We start from the raw sequence: 23548 nt of genomic DNA, 5'->3' as shown, positions 1-23548 counted from the left end.
AAGATGGATGGTCCAGGCAAGGTGGTGGTGGGATGCATAGCTGGCCGGGGAACTGCCTTGAACACTGAGCTGAGGAGTTGAAGTTTTCTCTCAGGTTGCAGAGGAGTCAGCAGATTTTGCTTTTGGAGCAAGAGAGTGTCTTGATCACACAGGGCGTTAAGATTAGCTCGGGAGAAACCAAGGCAGAGAACCCAGCAAGGAAGTGAGAAGAGAATTGTGAAACAGCGTTCTCCTTCACCACCTCGTTTGTGTGGCGGAAGTTTCAGCCTCTTTACGAGAGCAACCATAGTTGAATGCTGGACTTAATGCCGTACTGTGGGCGCTCCCAGGGCAGAACATGGCTCTAGTAGTGGAACTGGTAGCAGTAGTAATAAGAGTAGCTAATATTTATCGAGGGCTCAGCTTTGTGCATGATTTCATTCAATCCTCACATCAACCTAGGGAGATAGGTAGCAACAGCAGGCGTGAAAACGGAGGCACACACATATTTGGTAAAGTCACAGCTAGTTGTCACAATTGCAGGCTGCAGAGCCAGGACTCAGGGTGCCTGATTTCCCAGCGTGAACCTGAGTCACTGCTGTGGCTCTTGTGCATAAAGAGCAGCCACCTAGGGTTGGAGAGAGTGGCTTTGCTGAAGCGCAGAGGGTGCCATTTACTAACCTACCTTTTGTCCCATAGATAGCGCTGAAGTCACCCCGCCTGTCCTCTCTGTGATGGGGGAGGCCACCCCAGTGAGCATCGAGCCGTAAGTTCAGCCCAGCCTCTGACTCAGGGGGGAGGGTGGCCAGCTGGAGTCCAGTGCATGCAGGTGGGCCCTACGAGGAAGAGGAGGCTTCTGTGAGCTGGGGGCTGAGCAGACCTCCCTGGGCTTCTGCACTTAGCCCTGGGCTTCACTGATCCCCCCCCCCACCACCCCCAGCTTCTCTGTGGAAGTCACAGGGAAGGAAAGGACCAGCTCAGTTTGAATTTGCCTCTGAGGAAAAGTAGAGCAGTCCAAGAGACTCTTTCCCTGTCTGTAAACCTGGAGCTGCTTCTCCCCTTTCCAACCTCTGGGCCTTGCCTTTCTGTCAGCACAAGGTGCCACTTGCCAGGCTGTCCTCATAGAAGCCAGGTTCCCTTACACCCAGCTGAAGCCTTGCCACGCTCAGCCTCTGCCAGCTACCCCCGCATCTTCTCCATCCTCAGGGAGGAAGTTGGGTTCCCCATCCCCACATGGTGAAGCCTCACTCCCTTCCCTTTCCGCCCCTGCAGACGGATCAATGTGGGCTCCCGGTTCCAAGCAGAAATCCCCTCGATGAGGGACCGCGCCCTGGCAGCCGCAGACTCCCACAAGGCCGACTTGGTGTGGCAGCCATGGGAGGACCTAGAGAGCAGCCGGGAGAAGCAGAGGCAAGGTGAGAGGGCACGAGCCAGCAGGCAAAGCAGGCAAAGGCTGGCTATTGGGCAGTGGGTGGGCTAGGCTCCACCCCACCCAGTCAGCCCAGCCCAGCCCTAAAAGTGCTTTTCTCTCCTCCCTCCCCAGTGGAAGACCTGCTGACAGCTGCCTGCTCCAGCATTTTCCCTGGAGCTGGCACCAACCAGGAGCTGGCCCTGCACTGTCTGCACGAGTCCAGGGGAGACATCCTGGTGAGACACTGCCCCCGGTGGAGGGAGGGCCCCTTGGGGAGGCTGGCAGGGATCCGTGTGTGCTGTCCAGGAGCCAGGCCCGTCGGCGAGCTGATCTGAGGCAGGCAGGAGGGTCTGACCAGGTTGGGGATGGTAGGGGGTCGGCCCGAGGGAGCCCTGGTTCCAAACTACAGACTTTGCTGTGCAAGGTCCACCCCAGTCTCTGATTCTGGGTGGTGGGTCCCCACCCTCGGACAGGGCTGTCACTGAGGGCCTTCTCTATCTGTGGCTGCCTGCCTTGGGGACCATGTGTTTCCTCTTTTAAGAGGCCCTGAGCAGCCCAACCCCCATGCCCTTGCCATCCTGCCAGACCTCTTGCCCCTCCGCAGTTAAGAGGGCCAAGAGTAAGTGCCCACCCTACTCAGAGGCCCGAATTTTGCCCACCAAGACCCCGGCCAAGGCCTTGACCTTTTCTTCACTTCCCTTTCAGGAAACGCTGAGTAAGCTGCTACTGAAGAAGCCCCTGCGGCTGCACAACCACCCATTGGCAACTTATCACTACACAGGTGGGCTGGCAGGGTGGGCCTGGGGCCTGGGGCCTCGAGGGGTCTCCAGCATCAGTGGGGCTCAGTTCAGTGCTGAGTCACAGCCCAGGGTGGGGCAGGGGTGGAGAGGTGGGGGGCAGATTAGCCAAGATCCAGTGTGAGGGAACTGACACCAAAGCTGGGGTGGCTCTCAAGGGGTTTCCTGTGCCCTGCAAGGGAAGGGAGAAGGGCATAAGCAGGTGGGAGCCCATCCGAGTAGAAAAGCCCAGGGTGTGGGTATAAGGGTCAGGAACCCAGGGAGTGCCATCCAAATTGGCATCAGGTGCTGGAACTTAGAGGACCCCTGGAGTGCCATGTCCCATTCTGGGGACTGTGCTTTAAGAAGGACATTGACCAAGCAGCATAATCATAGCCGTCACTGGTATCGACCCCTGTCGAGTGGTACATCCCGTCTGTGCCAGGTAGATCACCAAGGGCTCCACATGCATTGTCTCACTTAGTCTGTACCACAGCTGGTGAGGTGGCTTCTATTATTAGTTCCCGTTTCACAAGTGGGGAAAGTGAGGCTCAGAGGCTAAGCGACATGGCTAGTAAGTGGCAGAAGCAGGATGTGGAGCCAGCTCTGAATGCCTACAGAGACAGCGGCTAGATGACCTCACACTTTTCTGCTGGTCAGAATTGCCCCTGCAGTGCTCACAGTCCCACCCCCTCACTACCCTGGCTTCCTCTTTGCCCTGCAGGCTCTGACCAGTGGAAGATGGCTGAGAGGAAGCTGTTCAACAAGGGCATTGCCATCTACAAGAAGGATTTCTTCTTGGTGCAGAAGCTGGTGAGCTGGGGCTCTGTTTTGGGGGCAAGAGAGGGGCAGGAGCTGCCTGCATGATTTGGGGGCTCCCTCTGCCAGTGGGGGACCCTGCAGTTGCTTACCAAGGCCTCTTACAAAGCAGTTAGGTCAATGCCGCTAAGTAGCTTCAGAGACATTTTTTCTTTAATAAATTTATTTATTTATTTATTTATTTTTGGCTGCATTGGGTCTCCATTGCTGCACGCAGGCTTTTTTTAGTTGCGACGTGTGGGCTTCTCATTGCGGTGGCTTCTCTTGTTGCGGAGCTCGAGCTCTATGCGCGCGGGGTTCAGTAGTTGTGGCACGTGGGCTCAGTAGTTGTGGCACGCGGGCTCTAGAGCGCAGGCTCAGTAGTTGTGGCGCATGGGCTGAGCTGTTCCGCGGCATGTGGGATCTTCCCGGACCAGGGCTTGAACCCATGTCCCCTGCATTGGCAGGCGGATTCTTAACCACTGCGCCACCAGGGAAGTCCCCAGAGACATTTTTTTCTAAACAAAACAAGAATGGAAATGATCAGCCCTTTTACCCCTTGGTTCTAAGCTCCTTCCCTCACCTTAGGGTAGCGTGGCCATACTCTGAAGTCTCCAGAGGGGGGGCCTGAGTGGGCACCAGACCCAGTGGCACCAAATAAATAGTGACTTGCCTAAGGGAGAATAGGAAGAGAAGGAGGGCTGCAAGCAGAGGTGAGCCATCCTAAGGGGCTGGAGTACTTCAAAGGCCACAATTAGTGGGAGGAGAAGTCACCCCGAGATGAGGGGACCGAGAGCTAGCAAGTGACTATAACTGACCTAGAGGGCTTCTGCCCACTTCCTGTCAGGCCCGGGGCTTCCTTCCAGTAACTCAGCTGACAGAGTAGAGGAAGCCTGGGCCTAGTTTTCCTAGATTGTCTTGTCCTCCCGCTGTGTTCTTCCGGGAGAGTGATCTGCTAATCCAAGGGCTTGCATCTTCCCACCAGCCCTGTCTCACAAAGCCTGGGCTATGGGGAGAGTGAGCTGTGTGGACAGCTGAGGGAAGAGCACTTCTCAGAATGTGCTCTTTCCTCCTGGGATTGTAGGTTGTACCAGGAATGCCCTGGGGCCTGGACCAAGTGCTGACAAATTCTCCTACAAGGGCCCTGTTGTGAGGACAGTCGTTTGCTGGGCTCCCTGATTGGGCAATATTGCCGGGAAGTACATGCCTTGTGAAGCTCACTGAGGCGCCCCTAATGCCTTAATGAAAAGAGCAGACCATTAGTCAGGCAAACAGATGATCAGAGGGAATTGATAGTAAAAGTGTAAACAGGATCTAGTTAATAAATTTGTGACTTGGCCATTCCTGGGAGATGAGTCATGTCTGCTTCCTGCTCATGCACAGAGGGCCCTCACTGACCCCTTGGGCTCTGTGGACAGGGCACCCCAGTTCCCAGTGCAGCCCAGCAGTTGGCTGAGCAGTCTGGGAGTCTGGGGAGATGGGGGAGAGTCAGAGAAAACAGCTTGGGGTTGGGGGGAGGTAGTCCAGAAACCAAACCCAGTGGCCAGATGGATTTGTGAAACAGGAGGGCTAGGGTTTCAGAGCTTGGGAGGCCCTTGGGGATCATCTGGTCTCATCCCACTCACTACTTCCACACCAAGAGCCTTGCCTAAGGCCACACAGCCATTTAGTGGCAGAGTTAGAACAAGACTTAGCCTCCTGCTTCCTCTTCAGGTTTTCCAGGGCTTTCGTGTTAGTCTCCCCTGAGTTCCTCCCCAACATAGGGCAGTTTGACAATTCTCTGTCCTCACTGCTCCCTGAAGAGGAATGAAATTGTTTGCTCTGATTGATGTAGAGAGGCTGTGTTGCCAGGTCTAGTCTGGCTTTGAATGTGGATGGTGCCCAGACTTTTTCCCCTTTAACTTTTCATTTTGAAAAATCTCAAGCTTACAGAAAAATGGAAAGAATAGTATAATGAACACCCATATACCTCTCAGATATACCAGTTGTTAACATTTGCCACATTTGCTGTCTCTCTGTGTCCGTAAATAAACTCACACACACAGGAATTCTCTCTCTGTTTTAACTAATCATTAAAAGTTACAGACATCATGACATTTGACTTAATACTTCCTAAAACAAAGATATTCTCCTACAAAACCATAGTACCATTATCACACCCAAGAAATTTAAACTGACACAGTAATACTGTCTAATACATGATCCGTATTCAAATTTCCCCAATGGCTCCATGTTGTCCTTTTTAGCTTTTTTTAAAAAAATAGTGCTGAAGTGTTGAATTGGTCAGTGGTTTGTGCAGAGCAGGTGTTGGAGACATGCTTGTATTTCCTGGGTTTATTGGGTTTAGTGTTTGCTAAGGTTAACGGAGGGGCATGCAGGGATAAGAAAGGCTGGAGTGCCCCCAGGCAGGTGAGCTGAACCAGGAACTCTGACCTCAGTTTTGGCTTCAAACCAGATCCAAACCAAGACCGTGGCCCAGTGTGTGGAGTTCTACTACACCTACAAGAAGCAGGTGAAGATTGGCCGCAATGGGACACTAACCTTCGGGGATGTGGATACAAGTGATGAAAAGTCGGCCCAGGAAGAGGTTGAAGTGGATATTAAGGTGACTCCCTTCCCTGCCTCAGCTGCTTAGGCTGAGGTGGGAGCCTGAGGCCAAGCTCTCCAGGACTCCCTGGAGGGCAGAGAGAGGAAGGCAGTGTCCCTGACAGCCCCAGGGAGCTGATGTCCCGGACACTGGCCCTGGACCTTTGGGTTCCCTTCTCTATCTGCCAGTGTCATCGTAATAATACATTGTGTTGATGCAGAACATTAGGGGAAATTTCCCACAGTATTTGCACCAGCATTGACTTCTTGTCCCCTCGTAGCAGACCTCTAACACTGTTTCCTAAACTTTAGTCATTCTTGTATCACCTTTATGAATTCTGCTGTATCTGCATCCTACCACGTCACCATTACTATTTTTGTCATGTCCATACACCACTTGTGCTTTTAATATTTTTCTTTAAATCAACCCATTTTTTACTCAAAAGGGAAGCTTTATATCACAATCATAAATAGAAAACCGGTGTTGCTTGCCATAGAAGGTACTGGTAAAAATAAATATATATGAAAACCAGACAATGTTATAAAATTCTAGCCAGATACTATAACCTGCCGAGGCTCTGAGAATGAGGCCTGACCTCTCCTTGTTAAGTCTAGAGCAGTATAAAAGACACATTAACACCAACTCGAGACTTTGTCCTTGACATAATCAGGATTGAAAGAGAATTGAAAAGAGAATGTTATTCAATTCTGTGAAAAGAGAATGTTATTTAATTCTGTGTCCGTGTATCCACCTAATATCATCTTGGGGTCACAAGTCCACACTTGGTGACATGCTGCTCTAAGACAGGGAGTGATTTAGTTCCCATTTTGCAGATGGGAAGAGGGTAGAGATACAGAAAACGTTACAAAGATAGCTTAGAATGGAGCTCAAGACCACCCTGCCCTAGAATGTGTCTCTTGGACACACCCAAGAGGACAGGTGGCCTGTGGGGAGGGACGGGCATGCTCCCTCCCTGCCCCAGCTCCATCTCAAGTGCTTGGTCTCATCCTGAGGGCTTCCAGGCCTCAAGGCTCTCTCTCATTTTACAGGCGGATTAGCGGTGGGAGAGTATAGAGTCTAGCACAGGGGGCCGCACTGGTCCAGGCCAGGCTAGCAGGACTAGCAGGGCCTAGTGAGCCCCTGGCTGGGTCAGAATTGGTGCATATGGCTGCATGACTGAGCTGTAGGCTCACTGCCCTGTTCTTGTTCCCCATAGACTTCCCAGAAGTTCCCAAGGGTGCCTCCTCCCAGAAGAGAGTCCCCAAGTGAAGAGAGGCTAGAGCCTAAGAAGGAAGTAAAGGAGACCAGAAAGGAGGAGGAGGAAGAGATGCCAGAGACCCAGGAGAAGGGGGAGCAGGAAGAGGGGCGAGAGCGAAGCCGGCGGGCAGCGGCTGTCAAAGCCACGCAGACACTACAGGCCAATGAGTCGGTAAGTGTGACCTCCACTGGGGGAGCCCAGGGCCAGGAGGACGGCTGGAGCTGGGCCCAGGGGTGTGGGAGGGAGGGCAGAGCAGGAACATGATGATGATGATCATCATCATCATGGCAGGAAAGCACTAGATAGTTTATGCTGTTAACTCATTTTATCCTCATAACTCCATGTAGTAGGTACTGTCAGTATTCCCATTTTACAGAGAAGGAAATTGAGGTCCAAGATAAGACAGCTAGTAGGCAGCCTGACTCCAGAATCCGCTATTAATTTTACACTATACTGCTTCTGTATCTGAGTCACAGAGGAAAAAGGCTTTGTGAAAACCCAGAAGGTGTGTGGGACACTGGGGAAGCATTCCTGACTTTCAGTTCAGACAGGGCTCCCCCTAAGAGAGCTGTGTCCCTGCCAAGAATTCTGAAACTGAGCTGAGACAATGGGAATAACAGCAACAGCCCCTCACGCATGTTGTCTGCGAAGTGCTTCATTATCTCATTCATCCCTCGTGATAACCCCATAAAGTGTTAGCCCCCAGCTTGCCGATGGAGGAAGCTGGGTTCAGAGATGCTAAGTGACTTGCCTGAGGTCCCACCCCAGGTCCTTCTAGTGCAGTGTTCTGTCCACCACATCACAGGCCAAGAAGCAAGACATACCAGCCAGAGCTGTTCCGTGTCAGGAGGTCCCCCGAGAGAGAGGGCTGGGTAGGGTCTGCTGCGGAACTACTATGAGAGTCTTTGTTTGTTTAATTTGTGTTGTATGCTTAAACTTGCAGGAAAACCCTCACAAACTGTAGACACACAGCTGTTTGCTCCCTTCTGAGCCTTGTCTGTGCTCCTTCTCCAAGAGCTGTGCTCTGTGTACACACTCCACTGAGTTCTGCTGAACTTTTATGAATGCTTTCCTGTGGGGTTTGATCAGTGCACACGTGTGTAACTCCTAATGGCCATCTGGGGCTCCCCTAACCCGAGGTCCATGGTTCGCATACCCTGAGCAGCACCTCTCCAGGTCTGCACCAGGCATCCTGTGCTCTCTGGCACCTGCTTGGCGTTTCCCATGGTGGCTCATGTTGTCATGAGCTAACTGCCTGCATGTCTGTCCCTTCAGACTGTGAGTTCTCTGATGGCAGGGGCTCCTGTCACCTCTGTATCCCCTGTGTAACCTGGCATGTTACACAGATTTGAAGGCCATTTATGGAATGAAGTCATGAATAGACTAAATGACTGAAAACATGAACCCATGTCATTAACAGAGACACCAAGACCCCTGTCAGATGCATCAGGAAGTTCTGTAGCAGCTAGGGCTGTCCCACGTAATTACGGTACCAGCAGTTTGTGAAAACAGAGCTGTGGGTGCCTTGTCACTGGAAAGATTCAAGAGGGTGCTAGGGGAGCATTTGGAAGGAGTGTATGATCTTTAAAAGCCCTCTGTTCACTGATATTCCATAATTCGGGATCCTCTCTTCCCCAGTCTCTCAGCTCTCCTTGTTTGACCCTCTCCAGGCCAATGACATCCTCATCCTCCGAAGCCACGAATCCAATGCCCCTGGATCTGCGGGTGGCCAGGCCTCAGAGAAGCCAAGGGAGGGGCCAGGGAAGTCACGTAGGGCACTTCCTTTTTCGGAGAAGAAGAAAAAACCAGAGCCATTTAATAAGAGCCAGAATCAGGAGAACACTTTTCCGTGTAAAAAATGTGGCAGGTAAGAAGGCAGACCCAGTCTCCGCGGGGACCTGGTAGGTTGGCTGCGGTTGGAGGAGGGGCAGACGCCGATTCCTGGGGAGAAGTAGGAGGAGTCACAGCTTTCGCCCTGTCTCCTGATTGGCTCAGAGGGTTTCCCCGGGGAAGTGACGTCCCTTGGCAGCTTTTAGAAGAGGGATGATGGCACTGAATCAGGAGCCCATCGGTCCCCTTGTTGGAGGGTGGGGCTGGACCACGTGGCGCGGAGCAAGCCAGAAGGGCCGGGGAGCCCCCAGAACAGACACGCACGCACGCACGCGCGCGAGCGCAGGTGCTCTAGCCTGGAGGTCCCAGGGTTGGAGACAGACCTCTTACTGGAGCCCCTCCTGTCCGACTACAGGGTGTTTTACAAGGTGAAGAGCCGCAGCGCTCACATGAAGAGCCACGCCGAGCAGGAGAAGAAAGCGGCTGCTCTGAGGCAGAAGGAGAAAGAGGCCGCGGCCGCTGCGGCCACTGCGGCCGCCTCCCCCCACCAGCCGGCCCTGAGGGAGGAGAGCAGTGCGGGCGAGAGGGGCTGACGCCCGGGGCTCCGGGCCCTGCTCCAGCCTGAGACGCCCTGCCAGCACTGGAACCTCCGGAGGGAGAGATCACGTGGACTTGTCTCTGCAAAACGGATACAATTAAATAAACGGCTCTTTTACTTATACAGGGCCCAGGAGCAGTGTTAAGGGCTGCAGGATCCAGTTCTCTTGCATTTGGTTTGTCGGAAGTTTCCCTCGTGCTTTCCTGGGACTGGGAGAGTCCCTGCTCGCTGGGGCTGCCCCTGGGGAGGGGCTCCAGCGCTGCCACCGCTGCCTCTCACATGGACCTCTGCCGCCACGCCACGAGGTCGCTTCTCTCCCTCTTTGTTTCCCTTTCTCCCTTAGGTCACCATGGAGAGACGAGCACAAGCGCGCCCCCTAGGCAGCATTAATCCCCCGCCCCAGGGGACCTGTACAGGCCCTGCCCTAAGCCCCGGAAAGAGGGACTCCGTAGGAAGGAGTGTGGTGGCCATCTCCGAGAGGGAGCTCAGCCTGGCATCTGTGCTGTCTCCCGCACGGCAGTGTCCAGGCCATGCTGCTCCAGTGACTGTGTCCTCAGAGAGGCCACGTCCTCCGTGGGAGGGAGGCTGCCAGAACGGGTGCAGGGAGAGAGACCAGGACTGGTACCTATCCCTTTGCTGCTCGCTAGCAGCCTGCTGGGGCTGGAAAGTTTTCTCAGATGTTTGGGGAAGGAGCCAATGTTCTTTGCAAGCTCTCAGCCTGCTGGAGGGAAGGAAACTGTGCAGAGGAAGGAAGCTGCAGGGCTGCTACAGGGCTAGGCCTGAGGGAGCTTTTGATAAGCCTTGGCTTTTCCTGCTTCCCACCTTTTTGCCAAATACCTTTGGGCCCTGGAGGCTGCTAAGGGAGCTTAGCCTAGGCCCAGCCTGCTCCTCCTTGGTGCAAGTTTCCTGCCTGCCTCTGTCCTGCCCTTGGCAGCTGCCACCTAACCCCACCCCACCTGGTCTAGTGCTGATATCCACAGCTCAGCCCTCAGTCCTGCATGCTGGAGATTTCTGGATCCTTCCCTGGGAGGGGGAGGTCTCCTAGCCAGATGGGACAGGAGCCTTCATTCCTTGACTTGTGTCATTTGGGAGCTATTTATTTATTCTTAATATTTAATTTTTAACATCCTCTCAGGGACCAGGGGCTTCCTCCTTTCCAGAGGCCCAAGTGCATTTATCCCAAAACAAGGCACCTTCTTGGCACCACCCTCCCTCCCACATTTCCAAGACCCTAAAGTCCCTCGTTTTGCCAATAGGAATGATAGTAGCACTGAAAGAGGGTGGAAAGGTGGAAGATGTCGCAAAGCCACACGGAGACTAGCAGGATCAAGGGAGATCAAAGGCAGTTCTTGTCGCTACCTCTTCTTTGGCTGTACTTTCAAGTAGCTTGAGGGGATTGGCTGGAAGCCAGATTCTGGTTTTGTTTCTGGCTTGAAGAAGCCATATTTGGTGTGGAGTCACTGAAGTGGAAGGGCTGGAAGATTCTGGAGGTCCCTTCACTTGCCGGTCCCATAGGAGAGCTGAGTTATTTTTCTGATCTTGCTATTCAACTTCAGTTGTGTAAAAGAAGTTCTAAGTGAATCCATGTTAGGAAGGAGCCAAAAAGTATTCATTCTGCTACCCTTCTGAGATAGCCTAAAGGCGTCGTATTGGTAGCTGGGAGTGGGGAGGGAGTTTTATTTCTAAACTATGCACTATCAGGTATGTGTTAGCATTCATTTATGCATTAATATGGTTATACATGAGCCCAGCTATGGGAGTTAACAAAATTCTCCCCCCTCCCCAACTCCTGATGGCTACCTAGACCTCTAACTTCCCAGTTAGTTTCTTCCACAGGCTTTTACAAGCTCAACGGCCCAAGACTGCAAAAATCTGGTATACCCTCCAAAAACAGGAGGGTAGCAAATTTAGGCTCTCTTCTAAATCACATATGTAATATGAGTGCCTTCGCAGCTTTGCCCCAAAGTGCTACTTATGTTTCCCAAGGTTTTTTCTATTTAAACCGTATTTAGTTTCAGGCTTCTTTTTTGGACATGTGGTAACAGAAACCTCCTTCGTCTAGAGTGATTCTCCTAAGCTCACGGAGACCAGACCAGGTGAATATAGGTGGAGAAAATCAAGATGGTACCTCTCTGTATTAACCCCACCCAACACCGTATTTTAGAAGGGTTTATGCTCCAGAATGGATTTATAGCTAGAATGCAGTGTAAAAGGTAAAATGTTTAGAGGGCAGATGCAATTGTGGCAAGTGACCTGCCAATAAAGTAGGTGCAGCCATAGAAGCTGGCATAGGTATATCCTTTATGGTGCTTTCTCCCTGTGAACCATTAGGCTACTTTGTTTTTTCTTTTTTCTTATATTCAGAGCTCTTTGCTTTAAGAAGTTAAATGACAAACACCTTCAGCTTTATAATGTCCTCCCCACACCATCTCACATATCCATCTCTCAGCCTCCATCTACACTCAGCTAAGGGCATGAAACTAACCTAGTGCCTGTGTTCTAGACCGTTTCTGAGGTCTCTTACCCACCCACGGAGACAGTGCTTCAGCACTATCCTCCATGCCTTCAGCAGCCCCCCTCACAACTAAGGTACACACCCATCCCTTTTGCTACCCCACTTCCACCCCTGGCACAGAGGTCGTGTGCTGCTTACGTCTAAAGGGATCCCCTATATTTAACTGCCTCAGTGACCTAACCTCTTTCTTCTCACGTGCCAGATGTTAAGATGAAGGAGGAATACAACACATACTGAAGCCTCAGCTATTTAAGTATGTTTTTACTGGGGCTCACGTTTCTGGGACGGTATTTATTACCAGACTGGCAAGCCTAACTCCTTAGGTTTATAGGAAGTATGCATATTTTTATAAAACAATTGTATGTCCTCCCCATATTTTTGCTGTGTTAAGATTTGCCTCTAACAATTTGCAGCTGTTTCAATTTTTCATTCGTCTCTCAGTCGAAGGCCTTGTTGGAGGGGACAGAGCACAGGAATAGCCTTGACAGTCTGTAATTATTGTACAAATATTTTAATAGCATATAAATAAGTATATTCCTTTTATTTTGAAAAATATCAGACACTGCCTTTTGTGTGTTTGCTGCCTGTGGCACCCTTTTTTAAAAAGACTGTTACATATTAAAATAGTGTACATATATATAAATATTACCTCTTTTGCTGTACAGTTGTGATAGACCAGACTGAAGATTTTATTTTTTGTGTGCTTTTTATAAAAAAAAATTAACACACTAAAGAAAATCTTGCTGATGTGATTGTAATGTACCTATGTAACTTATTTACTTTTGAACGTTCTTCTGTATCTTTAAACCTTTTATTAAATAAGGTTTTAAAAATTCAGAGTTGAATGCTGTGTCCTTCTGGGGAGATTTTCACCATCTGGGATTGACGTAAATAGGCCATGGTTTGCTTGCAAGGGATTACTTGACGTTTTTGAACCGTAAGGATTCTGTTTTATCAGCTAACTGTCAATGATGCCAGGACAGGGGAAATAACACAGTAGCGTTTGCCTGGCTACAAAGGTTACTAAATAGATCTAGATCTTCTTACAAAATTTTAGACAAGAAAAAGTCTCAACTCAGTGTCTCACACAAACACACGGCACATTTCCAACGTTTTAGTTTCATTGGGATGAAATTCGCGGAGGTTGCTGAGTGCGATCAGATGGTATAGGGTATTTTCTTATACAGCATTGACTTGAACGAGCGACGTGAATAGACAATCTTCCTTGACGGACGCATATCATCTTAAATTCACTGCAGAATTATATTATCATCTTTTAAACGCAGTGCTTTGTGAAAAAAAAAATCTGGAAAACGTGAAAAAGGAAACGCGCTGTCAGAGAAATTAATGCCCGGAGCCCCTTGCTGGCACCAAGGCAACCGCTCGCCTCTGCGGGCCTCCGGAGCACTCCGGTCGTCAGTCTTCTGGGCCGCCGTTTCCGTGGCTACGCTCGCGCAGGCTCGGCCGCGGGGGCGGGGCGGGGCGAAAGCCACTTGCCGGCCGGCCCCGCCCGCCACTGAGGCCGTTACGCCTCGGCGGGTTGCGGGTCTGACCAGTCGGAAGCCGCGCTACGCCGTCGCGCCTCAACCTGCCGCAACCCGGGCGCGCTGTCGCCGCGGCCTGCCTTCGCCTGCGCCGCCTCTAGCCTTGCTTCCGCATCCTACCCGCGCCTCCGCTGCCTGTGTTCTGGGTCCCCGGCCGGCCGTCCTCGCAGCCCAGACGGGCACCTGCTCCAGCGAAGGAGCCTCTCTCGGGCTGGCCCCGCTGCCACCGCTGCGACCTCGGGGTAGTCTCTTCCTCCGGGGGCGGCACAGTTCTCGTCTGCAGGGAAGCGGCTTCTCGCGCGCCTGAAGGCCGGGCTCCGACCGCGAAAGCCCGGTTGACGCCGTGAGCAGTCGCGAGTGCCTGGCGCCGGGGCTGGGAACAGAAGGCCACGCCCCGCGATTACACCCCGGCGGCCTCTACAGCCCGGCGGCTGCTGCCTTCGCCGCCCGCCCTCACTCCTCGCCTCTGAGCTGCGACGCGACACCCTGCCTACAGGTGGAGGACCCGGCCCGCGGACCCCGACCAGAGACGCAAGATGGCGGAGGCCGCGTAACTGAGCATCCCGCAGGCTTCGCTCCGAGAACGCGGAGGACTGACATTGGGGGGCAGCGAAAGGACGAGAGCAGGACTCTGGTGTCGTTTGTTAATCGTGGTTGCGTGAAGCTTGACTCCTCGGGCATATTGCGGGGGAGTGTTTGCTGTCGTCCCAAGTCCTAGAGCACAGGGAACCACAGTAACCCGGATTTTGTAGAATTGGGGCCCTTGATAGTTGGCAAAATGGCGATGGCACTGTTGGAAGACTGGTGTAGGGGGATGGATGTGAACTCCCAGAGAGCCCTGCTGGTCTGGGGGATCCCCGTGAACTGTGATGAGGCTGAAATCGAAGAGACCCTCCAGGCTGCGATGCCCCAGGTGCCCTATCGAGTGCTTGGGAGAATGTTCTGGAGGGAAGAGAATGCCAAAGCAGCCTTGTTAGAGCTCACTGGCGCTGTCGATTACGCCGCGATCCCCAGGGAGATGCCAGGTAAAGGAGGGGTCTGGAAAGTGGTCTTTAAGCCCCCGACTTCCGATGCTGAATTTCTAGAAAGGTTGCACCTCTTCCTAGCAAGAGAGGGGTGGACCGTGCAAGATGTTGCCCGTGTCCTTGGGTTTCAGAACCCCACTCCGGCCCCAGGCCCAGATATGACAGCAGAGATGCTAAACTATATTTTGGATAATGTTATTCAGCCTCTTGTTGAGTCCGTATGGTACAAGAAGCTGACACTCTTCTCCGGGAGGGACATCCTGGGGCCTGGGGAGGAGACATTTGGTCCCTGGCTGGAGCACACTAATGAGGTCATAGAGGAGTGGCAGGTGTCAGATGTGGAAAAGAGGCGGCGGTTGATGCAGAGTCTTAGAGGCCCTGCTGCTGAGTTCATACGCATTCTCAAGATCAGCAACCCTGCGATTACCACCGCCGAATGCCTGAAGGCGCTTGAGCAGGTGTTTGGGAGCGTGGAGAGCTCTAGGGATGCGCAGGTCAGATTTCTGAACACTTACCAGAACCCGGGAGAAAAGTTATCCGCTTATGTCATTCGTCTGGAGCCTCTGCTGCAGAAGGTGGTGGAGAAGGGGGCCATAGATAAAGATAACGTGAATCAAGCCCGCCTGGAGCAGGTCATTGCCGGGGCCAACCACAGCTGGGCCATCCGAAGGCAGCTGTGGCTGACTGGGGCTGCGGAAGGGCCAGCGCCAAACCTCTTCCAGTTGCTGGTGCAGATCCGCGAGGAGGAGGCCAAGGAAGAGGAGGAGGAGGCTGAGGCTGCCCTCCTGCAGTTAGGCCTGGAGGGGCACTTCTGAGTCCCCAGAAAAGGGGCTTCAGTGCAGACCTAGATCACAGCTGCTTTTGTTCGTTGTCTTTGTGCTGTCTTAGTTTTTTGGGCGGGGGGAAGTCAGGCCTGCGTATTCATGTAACATTAGTAAAATCGTGCAAGCAAGCACCAGAGCTGCTGCGGTACAAGTGAGTCATGCTAGCTACGATGCCAGGGAAAGGTTTGGACATGAGTGCTCAGTGCAAACTGTCATCAGCTTGTATCATCATCAGTTGTGGAAAACGTGAACTCGTGACACTTCCCGTCGAGGCAATTAAATGTGAAATTGCACGTTCAGATGTTTAGTGCAGGGCCTGGCTAACACAAGAAGTGTTCAGTAAAAATGTGAACTGTTATTACTACTATCGTGAATAGTTTTTGTGTTTACTGTAAATTCTTCCTGATTTACATTAACGGAAAGAAATGTGAATTAGATATTCAACTTTAGAGTGCAAGTTTCTTATTTTTCATCTTTAAACATCTAAATCAGTTTAACTGAAAAGTGTTCCGAGACTACAAAATGGGTTGTTAGAAAAATACTGCACTTGTAGAGCTGTGTAAATCAAGTTTTCACTGGACAAGATACAAATTGCAAGCGGAGGTTAATATGAACCAGTTGCAGTATCTATTCCCCCGTTTCAAATCTTTGTCATTGAAGTGTGGTTTACCTTGTTCATGCTGAGTCTAAGTGTTCTAAATTCGAAGTTATCAAATACATGTATATTAATAAAAATATTTTTAAAATTCTATTGTCTTGTTTTTCTGACATGTATAAAAAACTTTCAGTGTAATTAAGCTCTATTATATTTTCATTTCTTAGGAAGACTTCCCCATGTCACTGAAAAAAAAAAAACCCCAAACCTCAATTGTTTTACTTTAAGCTTTATATCATAGTATGTAACTTTATTTTATTTTATTTATTTATTTATTTATTTATTTATGGCTGTGTTGGGTCTTCGTTTCTGTGCGAGGGCTTTCTCTAGTTGTGGCAAGCGGGGGCCACTCTTCATCGCAGTGCGCAGGCCTCTCACTATCGCGGCCTCTCTTGTTGCGGAGCACAGGCTCCAGACGCGCAGGCTCAGTAATTGTGGCTCACGGGCCCAGTTGCTCCGCGGCATGTGGGATCTTCCCAGACCAGGGCTTGAACCCGTGTCCCCTACATTGGCAGGCAGATTCTCAACCACTGCGCCACCAGGGAAGCCCCATAGTATGTAACTTTAAATTGCAATACTTTTTTTTTTTAATTAATTGGGTCTTCGTTGCTGCACGCGGGCTTTCTCTTGTTGTGGCGAGCGGGGGCTACTCTTGCGTTGCAGTGCACAGGCTTCTCATTGCGGCGGCTTCTCTTGTTGTGGAGCACGGGCTCTAGGTGCACTGCTTCAGTAGTTGTGGCTCGCGGGCCCTAGAGCGCAGGCTCAGTAGTTGTGGCGCACGGGCTTAGTTGCTCCACGGCATGTGGGATCTTACCAGACCAGGGCTCGAACCCCTGTCCCCTGCATTGGCAGGCGGATTCCTAACCACTGTGCCACCAGGGAAGCCCCAGCAATACTTTTTAATATATTCAATTTTTGCATGTTTTCTACAAGACAAATGTTTGAAGGCAAAATAGACACAAGTAAATGTTAACTTACTATTAGATGTTAGAAAATCCTGAAATGGCTTAGGAGGTTATCTAGTAATGCTTTTTTTCCCCTTTTAAATCTTTTTTCAGCTAAAAATGTTTCACTGCAGGAATAACTCATCATACCTGTATAAAATTAATGCTTCAGTATTGCAGCAGCCATTTATATCAAGAGGATATAAAAAGGGAAATACGGCTTAAAGACATGTTTGTTTGGTTGCAGAGATTCAGTGACTGAAGATGTCCATCTTTTGAAATTCTAGTAAATCCAGAAGTGATTAAATGAACATAAGAATTCAGTGGGGTTTTCCCCTAGTAACAAGGCTTTAAATTTATAGCCGGCCTGCATAACAATCACAAGGTAAAAAATTTTATTTATGAAGGCTGATATTGGTATACGTTCTAAGATCTTTCTGTACAATTATTCATGTCCTCACTTATCATATGTCTGTTCCTCCCTGTCACACTCTTTTCTCAACACATCTCCACATCTTGGACCCCACAACAGACACGCAAATCTTCACTTCCCCCGACAAACGTCCCCGTTGCCCCTCCTCCCCACTCATAACTTCCTCCTCCATTCCCACAGGCATGGCGCTCTGTACACTCTCCATACCTCTCACAGTCCTGTCTTCACACTCACTCCTACCTTCTCCCCAACTCCATCATAAACATACTCCCTCCTCCCACCACACACACACACACACACACACACACACACACACACACACATTACATTTACAACAAAAAGAAATAATAGGTTCTTCACTTTTTTCACCCAGTATGTTATGGGCATACTTTACCTGTACATAGGGATATGCCATCTTTTTATGGCTGCAGAGTTGATTCCATTTTAGAAGGGAAGGTCATCACTTAGGATTCTTTTATTATATATAATAATTGTATATATCTACATATACATACATATATTTAATGTAATATATATGGCAGAAAAAATGTCAGAATTCTAGATGTTCACCCTTTGTTCTAGGAAACAATGAACTAAAAATAACGTGCTATTTATGATCTGAATTAAGGTTTTCTCTTTTATTTAATTATTTATTTTTATTTTTGGCTGCATTGGGTCTTCGTTGCTGCGCGCTGGCTTTTTCTCTAGTTGTGGCGAGCGGGGGCTACTCTTCGTTGTGGTGCGCAGGCTTCTCATTGCAGTGGCTTCTCTTGTTGCAAAGCACGGGCTCTAGGTGAGCAGGCTTCAGTAGTTGTGGCTCGCGGGCTCTAGAGTGCGGGCTCAGTAGTTGTGGCTCACGGGCTCTAGAGCGCTATCTCAGTAGTTGTGGCGCACGGGCTTAGTTGCTCCGTGGCATGTGGGATCTTCCCGGACCAGGGCTCGAACCCGTGTCCTCTGCACTGGCAGGCGGATTCTCAACCACTGCGCCACCAAGGAAGCCTAAGGTTTTCTCTTAATAGGCACAAATTAAAATCTTTCTGCTTTTTAAAGGAGGAGAGCAGCAAGAAACATATCCTCACAACCAAAGAATTGTGGAATAAAGAAGTAGAAACTGTACTATATTCCCATTCTGTGACCAAAATTACATTTGACTGATAGCACAGAACATATGCTGGGAAAATGTGTAATATTACTGCTATTTATTGCTGGGTTCTTCCTGTTTCTTGTATATCAAAAAAGAGCTAGCCAACGTCAGGTCATTCCAGACCACAAATCAAGGGCCTGTCAGCCAACCTTAACCTTGTACACTTCTGGAAGTCAGGAGAGGACTAGAAATAACCAAGTGCAGTAGTAACTTGCTGTCTCTGGAAGTGCTCCTTCCAGGATCCTAGTCATTTGAAATTGTGCCCAGAGAACTTCTGGGGAAGACTTAGAAACTTGAGAGAGGAGGTTATCATTGGTAGTAAACTACTGAAAAAAAATGTTTTTGGCATAAAGAAATGAGTCAATCCCTAATTCTCTCTTTCTGTCCCTCTCCCTCTCTCACACACACAAGCTGTGTGGACTATGTTATCCAAACACTGAGTTTCTTCGGAACTGAATATCATTGGAAGTTCACATAGTTGTTCTATATTAGGTAAAACTAATGGACATGTAACCAAAAAAGATACACATTAATTTTTTTATAAAATAACACAATTTATTACTATTTTAAAACGTCTCACAAAATAACGTTCAGAAACTCAACATTTCTAAATAATTTAACACAGTAAGTTTAGTCATAAAGACATGCTACAAAATTCCTGCATATAAAAGATTATTACCGATGTATTAATAGATGTTAAAATGTTCTTCAGAATGGAGTTGGTTCTAGAAGCCAAAGATTCTGGAGTGATGCTCGTGATCATGACTGACACCCTGGGAGAAGCTAGCCATATGTATATTCTCTACAGCTACCAACTCACCAGTCTTTTGATGGGATTGATCACTCTAGGCAATAGCACCTCAGAGGCAGGTACCCTGCTGATCAAACAAGCAAAGAACTCCCCACCCTTGTAACATTAGCCACAACTTAATCTAGCCAACATCTAAATTAATTTTTAAAATCTAGATGTAGGAAAGATAACTCACAAAGTTTCTATTCTGAGTAGGAGATTCTACTTGATACATCCCCCAGAGGGATGACTGTTAATGTAGCAGACATAGAAGATGACACCAAGTAAGGAAATAGGGAAATCCTGGCTCTGATTATGCTGACACACAACTACTGCTCAGGTGGGCTTAGAATGAGCAAGGATGAGGTTTGATTCTCTAATATCCACATGCAGGCTAGGTATTTACCCATCTGCCCTTTGAGAGTACTTTCCACCAACATCCAGTTCATTTTAAAGTGCAAATCTACTGAAAAATAGCTTACTCTCCCCCACCCCCGTGTTAAATTTGCTAGATCATAATTGGTTGGCTGGTTCCCTTCTAACCTGCCCAATATGGGAAACTAAGTAGAATCCAGTAATGACTTCTCCAAGTGTCAAGTGAAAATTTATCTTAGGTTAGAAAAAGGTAAGACTCAGTCTAGTTTTTCAGTTTTCTTTCTTTGTAGTCAGTGGTTGATAAAAAGGCAAGAATAGAGATATAGATGAGGGATTTCTAAAAGTTCAGTGATTTAAAAAAAAACACCTTTAATTTTTTTATTGCACTTACTTTATAGTTAAAAACACTCATGCTAAAATGAAGATTAAGGAATATGGTCAAGTTAGCTATGTCAGAAGCACCAACTCTGCTACACTGAATCTTGTTTTATATTTAATTATTTACAGGCACGTTAAGCAGCCCAAATAACGAAAATGTGTGCCAAAGAAATTAATTTCTGGTAAAGTATAACTTTCAGTTTAGCAGTTATTTTTTCCTCCTTTACCAATACTTAACAATGTAAGGTCTTTGTGAACAGACAATCAGACTGCAGTTAAAGAGACAATCAGACTACTCATGATTGATGCTTTGACACTTCCCCCCCAATTTTTTAAAGTTAATGATTTAATCCAACCTCTCTAGGCCCTATACTTTTTTCCATTTAGTCCTAAGAAAAATCCAGCTGGAAGATTCTGGGTCACATAGATAACCACCTTCGACTCTACTTACACATCACCAACTCTGAGAATAAGTTAACAGTTAAGATTCATTTCGTACTCCTCTTTATTCTACTTCAGACCACTGGTAAGAGGTATCAGAAGAAGCATCTATTCAAATCAAAATTTCTTTCTATACAGGAACCACATTTACGTGTCTTATACCACCACTATTTGTGGAATAGATCCAGTAACCATATCAAGTTATCATGACCAGACAGTCTTCGGTCCACATGCAAAATCAGTGCCTATACCAGCTACTTTCATATATGATTACCAAATTTTATACAATATTTTTCTGTATTTAATGACTGCTACAGTCTACAAAATTTGTGCATTATTGGACAATGAATGCTTAAAGAATGAACACCTAAGAAGGATGATCCATTTTCTAAAGTACACTTAAAATGTTAAACTTTAGAGACAAAGCAAAATCTATCATAAAGTTGGATTCTGTTGATAGTAGGAGAGAGGTAGGTTAATAATTACTGTCCTAAGATAAGAATGCTAAACAATAAAAGCTGAGGCCCTGCTAAAAAACAATTTGAACCTTCCAGCCCTGAGTTTCTAATGTTATGTGAAAATTATTAAAATGAGCATGAAAAGGAAAACACCAGTGACCATTTCCTTCCATCCACGATTATTAAATACATCACCTTCTCTCAAATAACAACTCAGGTAGCATATGGCTACAGAGTGAAAATAAATGGACCTTGGAAAAAGGAATGTTGCTACAAAGCACTGGTTCTTAACCGGGGGTGAATTTGTTCCCACCCTTCTGCCCCAGAGGATAGATGGCAATGTCTGAAGACACTTCTGATTGTCACAACTTGGGAGAGGGTTCTACTGGCATCTAATGTGTAAAGCCAGAGATGCTGCTAAACATCCTATACTACAAAGGACAGCCCCCCTCCCCACAACATTATCCAGCCTAAAATATTAATAGTGCCAAGGTTGAGAAACTCTGGTTTAAAGGAACAAACGCCTATTTACAGAGAACACAAAAACCTTTCAAGACCTGACAAGGTAATACAGCCATAAGCTTAGAGTTAGGGAACATAGGAAAGCTGAATTCCTTGGTAGACGAAAATAAAATTTCCTGTGAAAAATTAAAATACTGTACTGATTCCATCATTATAAGAAGAGAAGAAATTGAATGATCCACTAAAATGGCATAATGCTTTAAACAAGGAGCACAGAGAGAATCTCTTCCAAGGAGGTCAAATATCTAATCCAAGAAGCATAAACCAAAAGCATTTAATATCAGCTAAATTTGCAGCAGTAAAGGATGATTTAAGGAATGATTTGAGAGAATATTCTGAACTTCTTCATATACCTTATCTTCCATTTTCTAATAACATGGATTCTGGCTTTAATTCCAAGAAAAGGAGGCACAGAAGTCATTCAATATTTGTTGAGTGGAACTGAATTATGAATTTTGTGTGAAATGGACACAGAAAAGCACCTTACACTTCTCTGAGAACTACCAGTGATTAAAAGACATTAAGAAACAAGGAGAAACAGAGAAAATTAGTTTCTATATTAAGAATTCAGAAAAACCAAACACCAACCCTGTAAGCCATTTTATAAATAAATTCAGTATGAAGTCATTCATTCATTCCCTACTATATTCACTTCCAGCATAACTTTTAGAAAATACAGCCATACCTAGCAATAGGGCTTTAAGCTTACCTACTAGATGAAGTGCAGAGTACAAGAAAAGATCGTCTTCTTAGTTTAAACATCACCAAGGAAAATTCTCATTGCCTATGGTTCACAAAAGAAATAGTCAAAGGCTTTGAATGTATAAGCCAGTCAGAGTAAAGATTTCTTCCTATCAGACTGTAAGGAAGAGCAAAAGGAAGCTAAAAAAAGTATTGGACCTTTATTTAGAATTGATTGTCAAAGCAGTGGTCCCTTTTGATCAGAGTGACTCAGAGAAATCATGTAATTCCTACTTAAATGACAGATGAAAACTTCAGAAAGCCAGGACTACTTATGCAATCACTTTTTAAAGATGACTCTTCCCTCTTTGACTAGTTTTACACAAGTAAATGGGGAAATAGGAGCCAATAGTCTCTGGTTGAGGGACTTTAGGCACAATATGGCAGAGGGCCTCTGACTTCTCTTTTGCAATCTATCAGTGACTCAGTCACAGCCTACCATGGACTTCATCTGGTTACTGACTACTGTATCTTGCATTTTCCAAAAACAATTTTTTCTTATATGATAAATTCCAAGCTCTGCATCCAACTATTGCTTTGCAATTCTGAGGTTAAATCACCTGCTACGCTTCACAGACGAGACAATCCTCAAAAATAATGCCGTTTGCCTGGGATTCCATAATGAAACATCTCTTTTCCATCCACAACCATATACATAATTCACTTTAAGAGCTGTTTAACTTAAACTTTTTGAAAAAATATATTTTGAAATACTAAATTTCACTTATTGAAAGGTACCAAATCCAGTCTTTCAAGTTCTACACCCTTACAACAATCACTTCTCTCAACATGAGGGTCAACAGGAAAAGTTATTAGGGCAAATTTTAAAAAATATGAATGGCCAACATTTAGGCTAGGAATTCAAATATAACTACTGCTTATATATATTTACTTATCTAACATATTGGGTTGGCCAAAAAGTTCCTTTGGTTTTTAAGTAAAAATAAAAGACACATTTTTCACTTTAATCAAGAACTTTATTGAACAGCATATTCACCCTTTTGTTCCACTACCTTCTGCCATTTTTCAGGCAACTTCATAACTCCATCTTCCTAAAACTTTTAATTTTTTTGAGCAAAGAACTGTTCCAGGTGCCTTTTACAGTCTTCCAGGGAATTGAAATTTTTTCCATTAAGAGAATTTTGTAAAGACTGAAATAAATGGAAATCTGAAGGTGCAATGTCTGGTGAATACAGTGGATGAATCAGAACTTCCCAGCCAAGCTATAACAGTTTTTGCCTGGTCATCAAAGAAACGTGCAGTCTTGCATTATCCTGATGGGAGATTATGTGTTTTCTGTTGACTAATTCCAGACGCTTTTCGACGAGTGCTGCTTTCAGTTGGTCTAATTGGGAGCAGTACTTGTTGGAATTAATCGTTTGGTTTTCCAGAAGGAGCTCATAATAGAGGACTCCCTTCCATTCCCACCATGTACACAACATCACCTTCTTTGGACGAAGACCGGCCTTTGGTGTGGTTGGTGGTGGTTTATTTCACTTGCCCCACGATCTCTTCCTTTCCA

At 47.5% G+C, this 23548-nt stretch overlaps 2 protein-coding genes across 10 annotated transcripts in view; both read left to right on the top strand.

Annotated features, from left to right (window-relative positions):
• Nucleotides 1-12579, top strand: part of MIDEAS (mitotic deacetylase associated SANT domain protein) — a 69052-nt gene extending 56473 nt beyond the window's left edge. For 5 of the 9 annotated variants that reach the window (XM_036844729.1, XM_036844727.1, XM_036844728.1 and 2 more), the window contains 9 exons: nucleotides 679-745; nucleotides 1252-1394; nucleotides 1523-1626; nucleotides 2096-2171; nucleotides 2891-2979; nucleotides 5420-5569; nucleotides 6768-6980; nucleotides 8480-8676; nucleotides 9055-12578. In XM_036844729.1, the coding sequence (XP_036700624.1) occupies nucleotides 679-745; nucleotides 1252-1394; nucleotides 1523-1626; nucleotides 2096-2171; nucleotides 2891-2979; nucleotides 5420-5569; nucleotides 6768-6980; nucleotides 8480-8676; nucleotides 9055-9232 (1217 nt within the window). In that variant the 3' untranslated portion in view covers nucleotides 9233-12578. Of the gene's footprint in view, nucleotides 1-678; nucleotides 746-1251; nucleotides 1395-1522; nucleotides 1627-2095; nucleotides 2172-2890; nucleotides 2980-5419; nucleotides 5570-6767; nucleotides 6981-8447; nucleotides 8677-9054 lie in introns of all 9 variants that reach the window. The other 4 variants (XM_036844730.1, XM_036844733.1, XM_036844734.1 and 1 more) reach the window with 4 other exon arrangements.
• A 644-nt stretch (nucleotides 12580-13223) lies between these two features.
• On the top strand, nucleotides 13224-15684 carry PNMA1 (PNMA family member 1). The gene has a single exon (XM_036843029.1). The coding sequence runs from the start codon at nucleotides 14075-14077 to the stop codon at nucleotides 15134-15136; it is 1062 nt and encodes a 353-aa protein (XP_036698924.1). The 5' UTR covers nucleotides 13224-14074; the 3' UTR covers nucleotides 15137-15684.
• The last annotated feature ends 7864 nt before the right edge of the window (nucleotides 15685-23548 follow it).

This window comes from Balaenoptera musculus, chromosome 2 (genome assembly GCF_009873245.2).
Source record: "Balaenoptera musculus isolate JJ_BM4_2016_0621 chromosome 2, mBalMus1.pri.v3, whole genome shotgun sequence".
Taxonomy (NCBI): domain Eukaryota; kingdom Metazoa; phylum Chordata; class Mammalia; order Artiodactyla; family Balaenopteridae; genus Balaenoptera; species Balaenoptera musculus.
Note: the sequence above shows the minus strand (reverse complement) of the source record. Positions and strands in the feature narration are given on the sequence as shown.

What these genes read in the sequence shown, in the direction of transcription:
- PNMA1 (XM_036843029.1), top strand. Translation starts at nt 14,075, where the DNA reads ATGGCGATGGCACTGTTGGAAGACTGGTGTAGGGGGATGGATGTGAAC.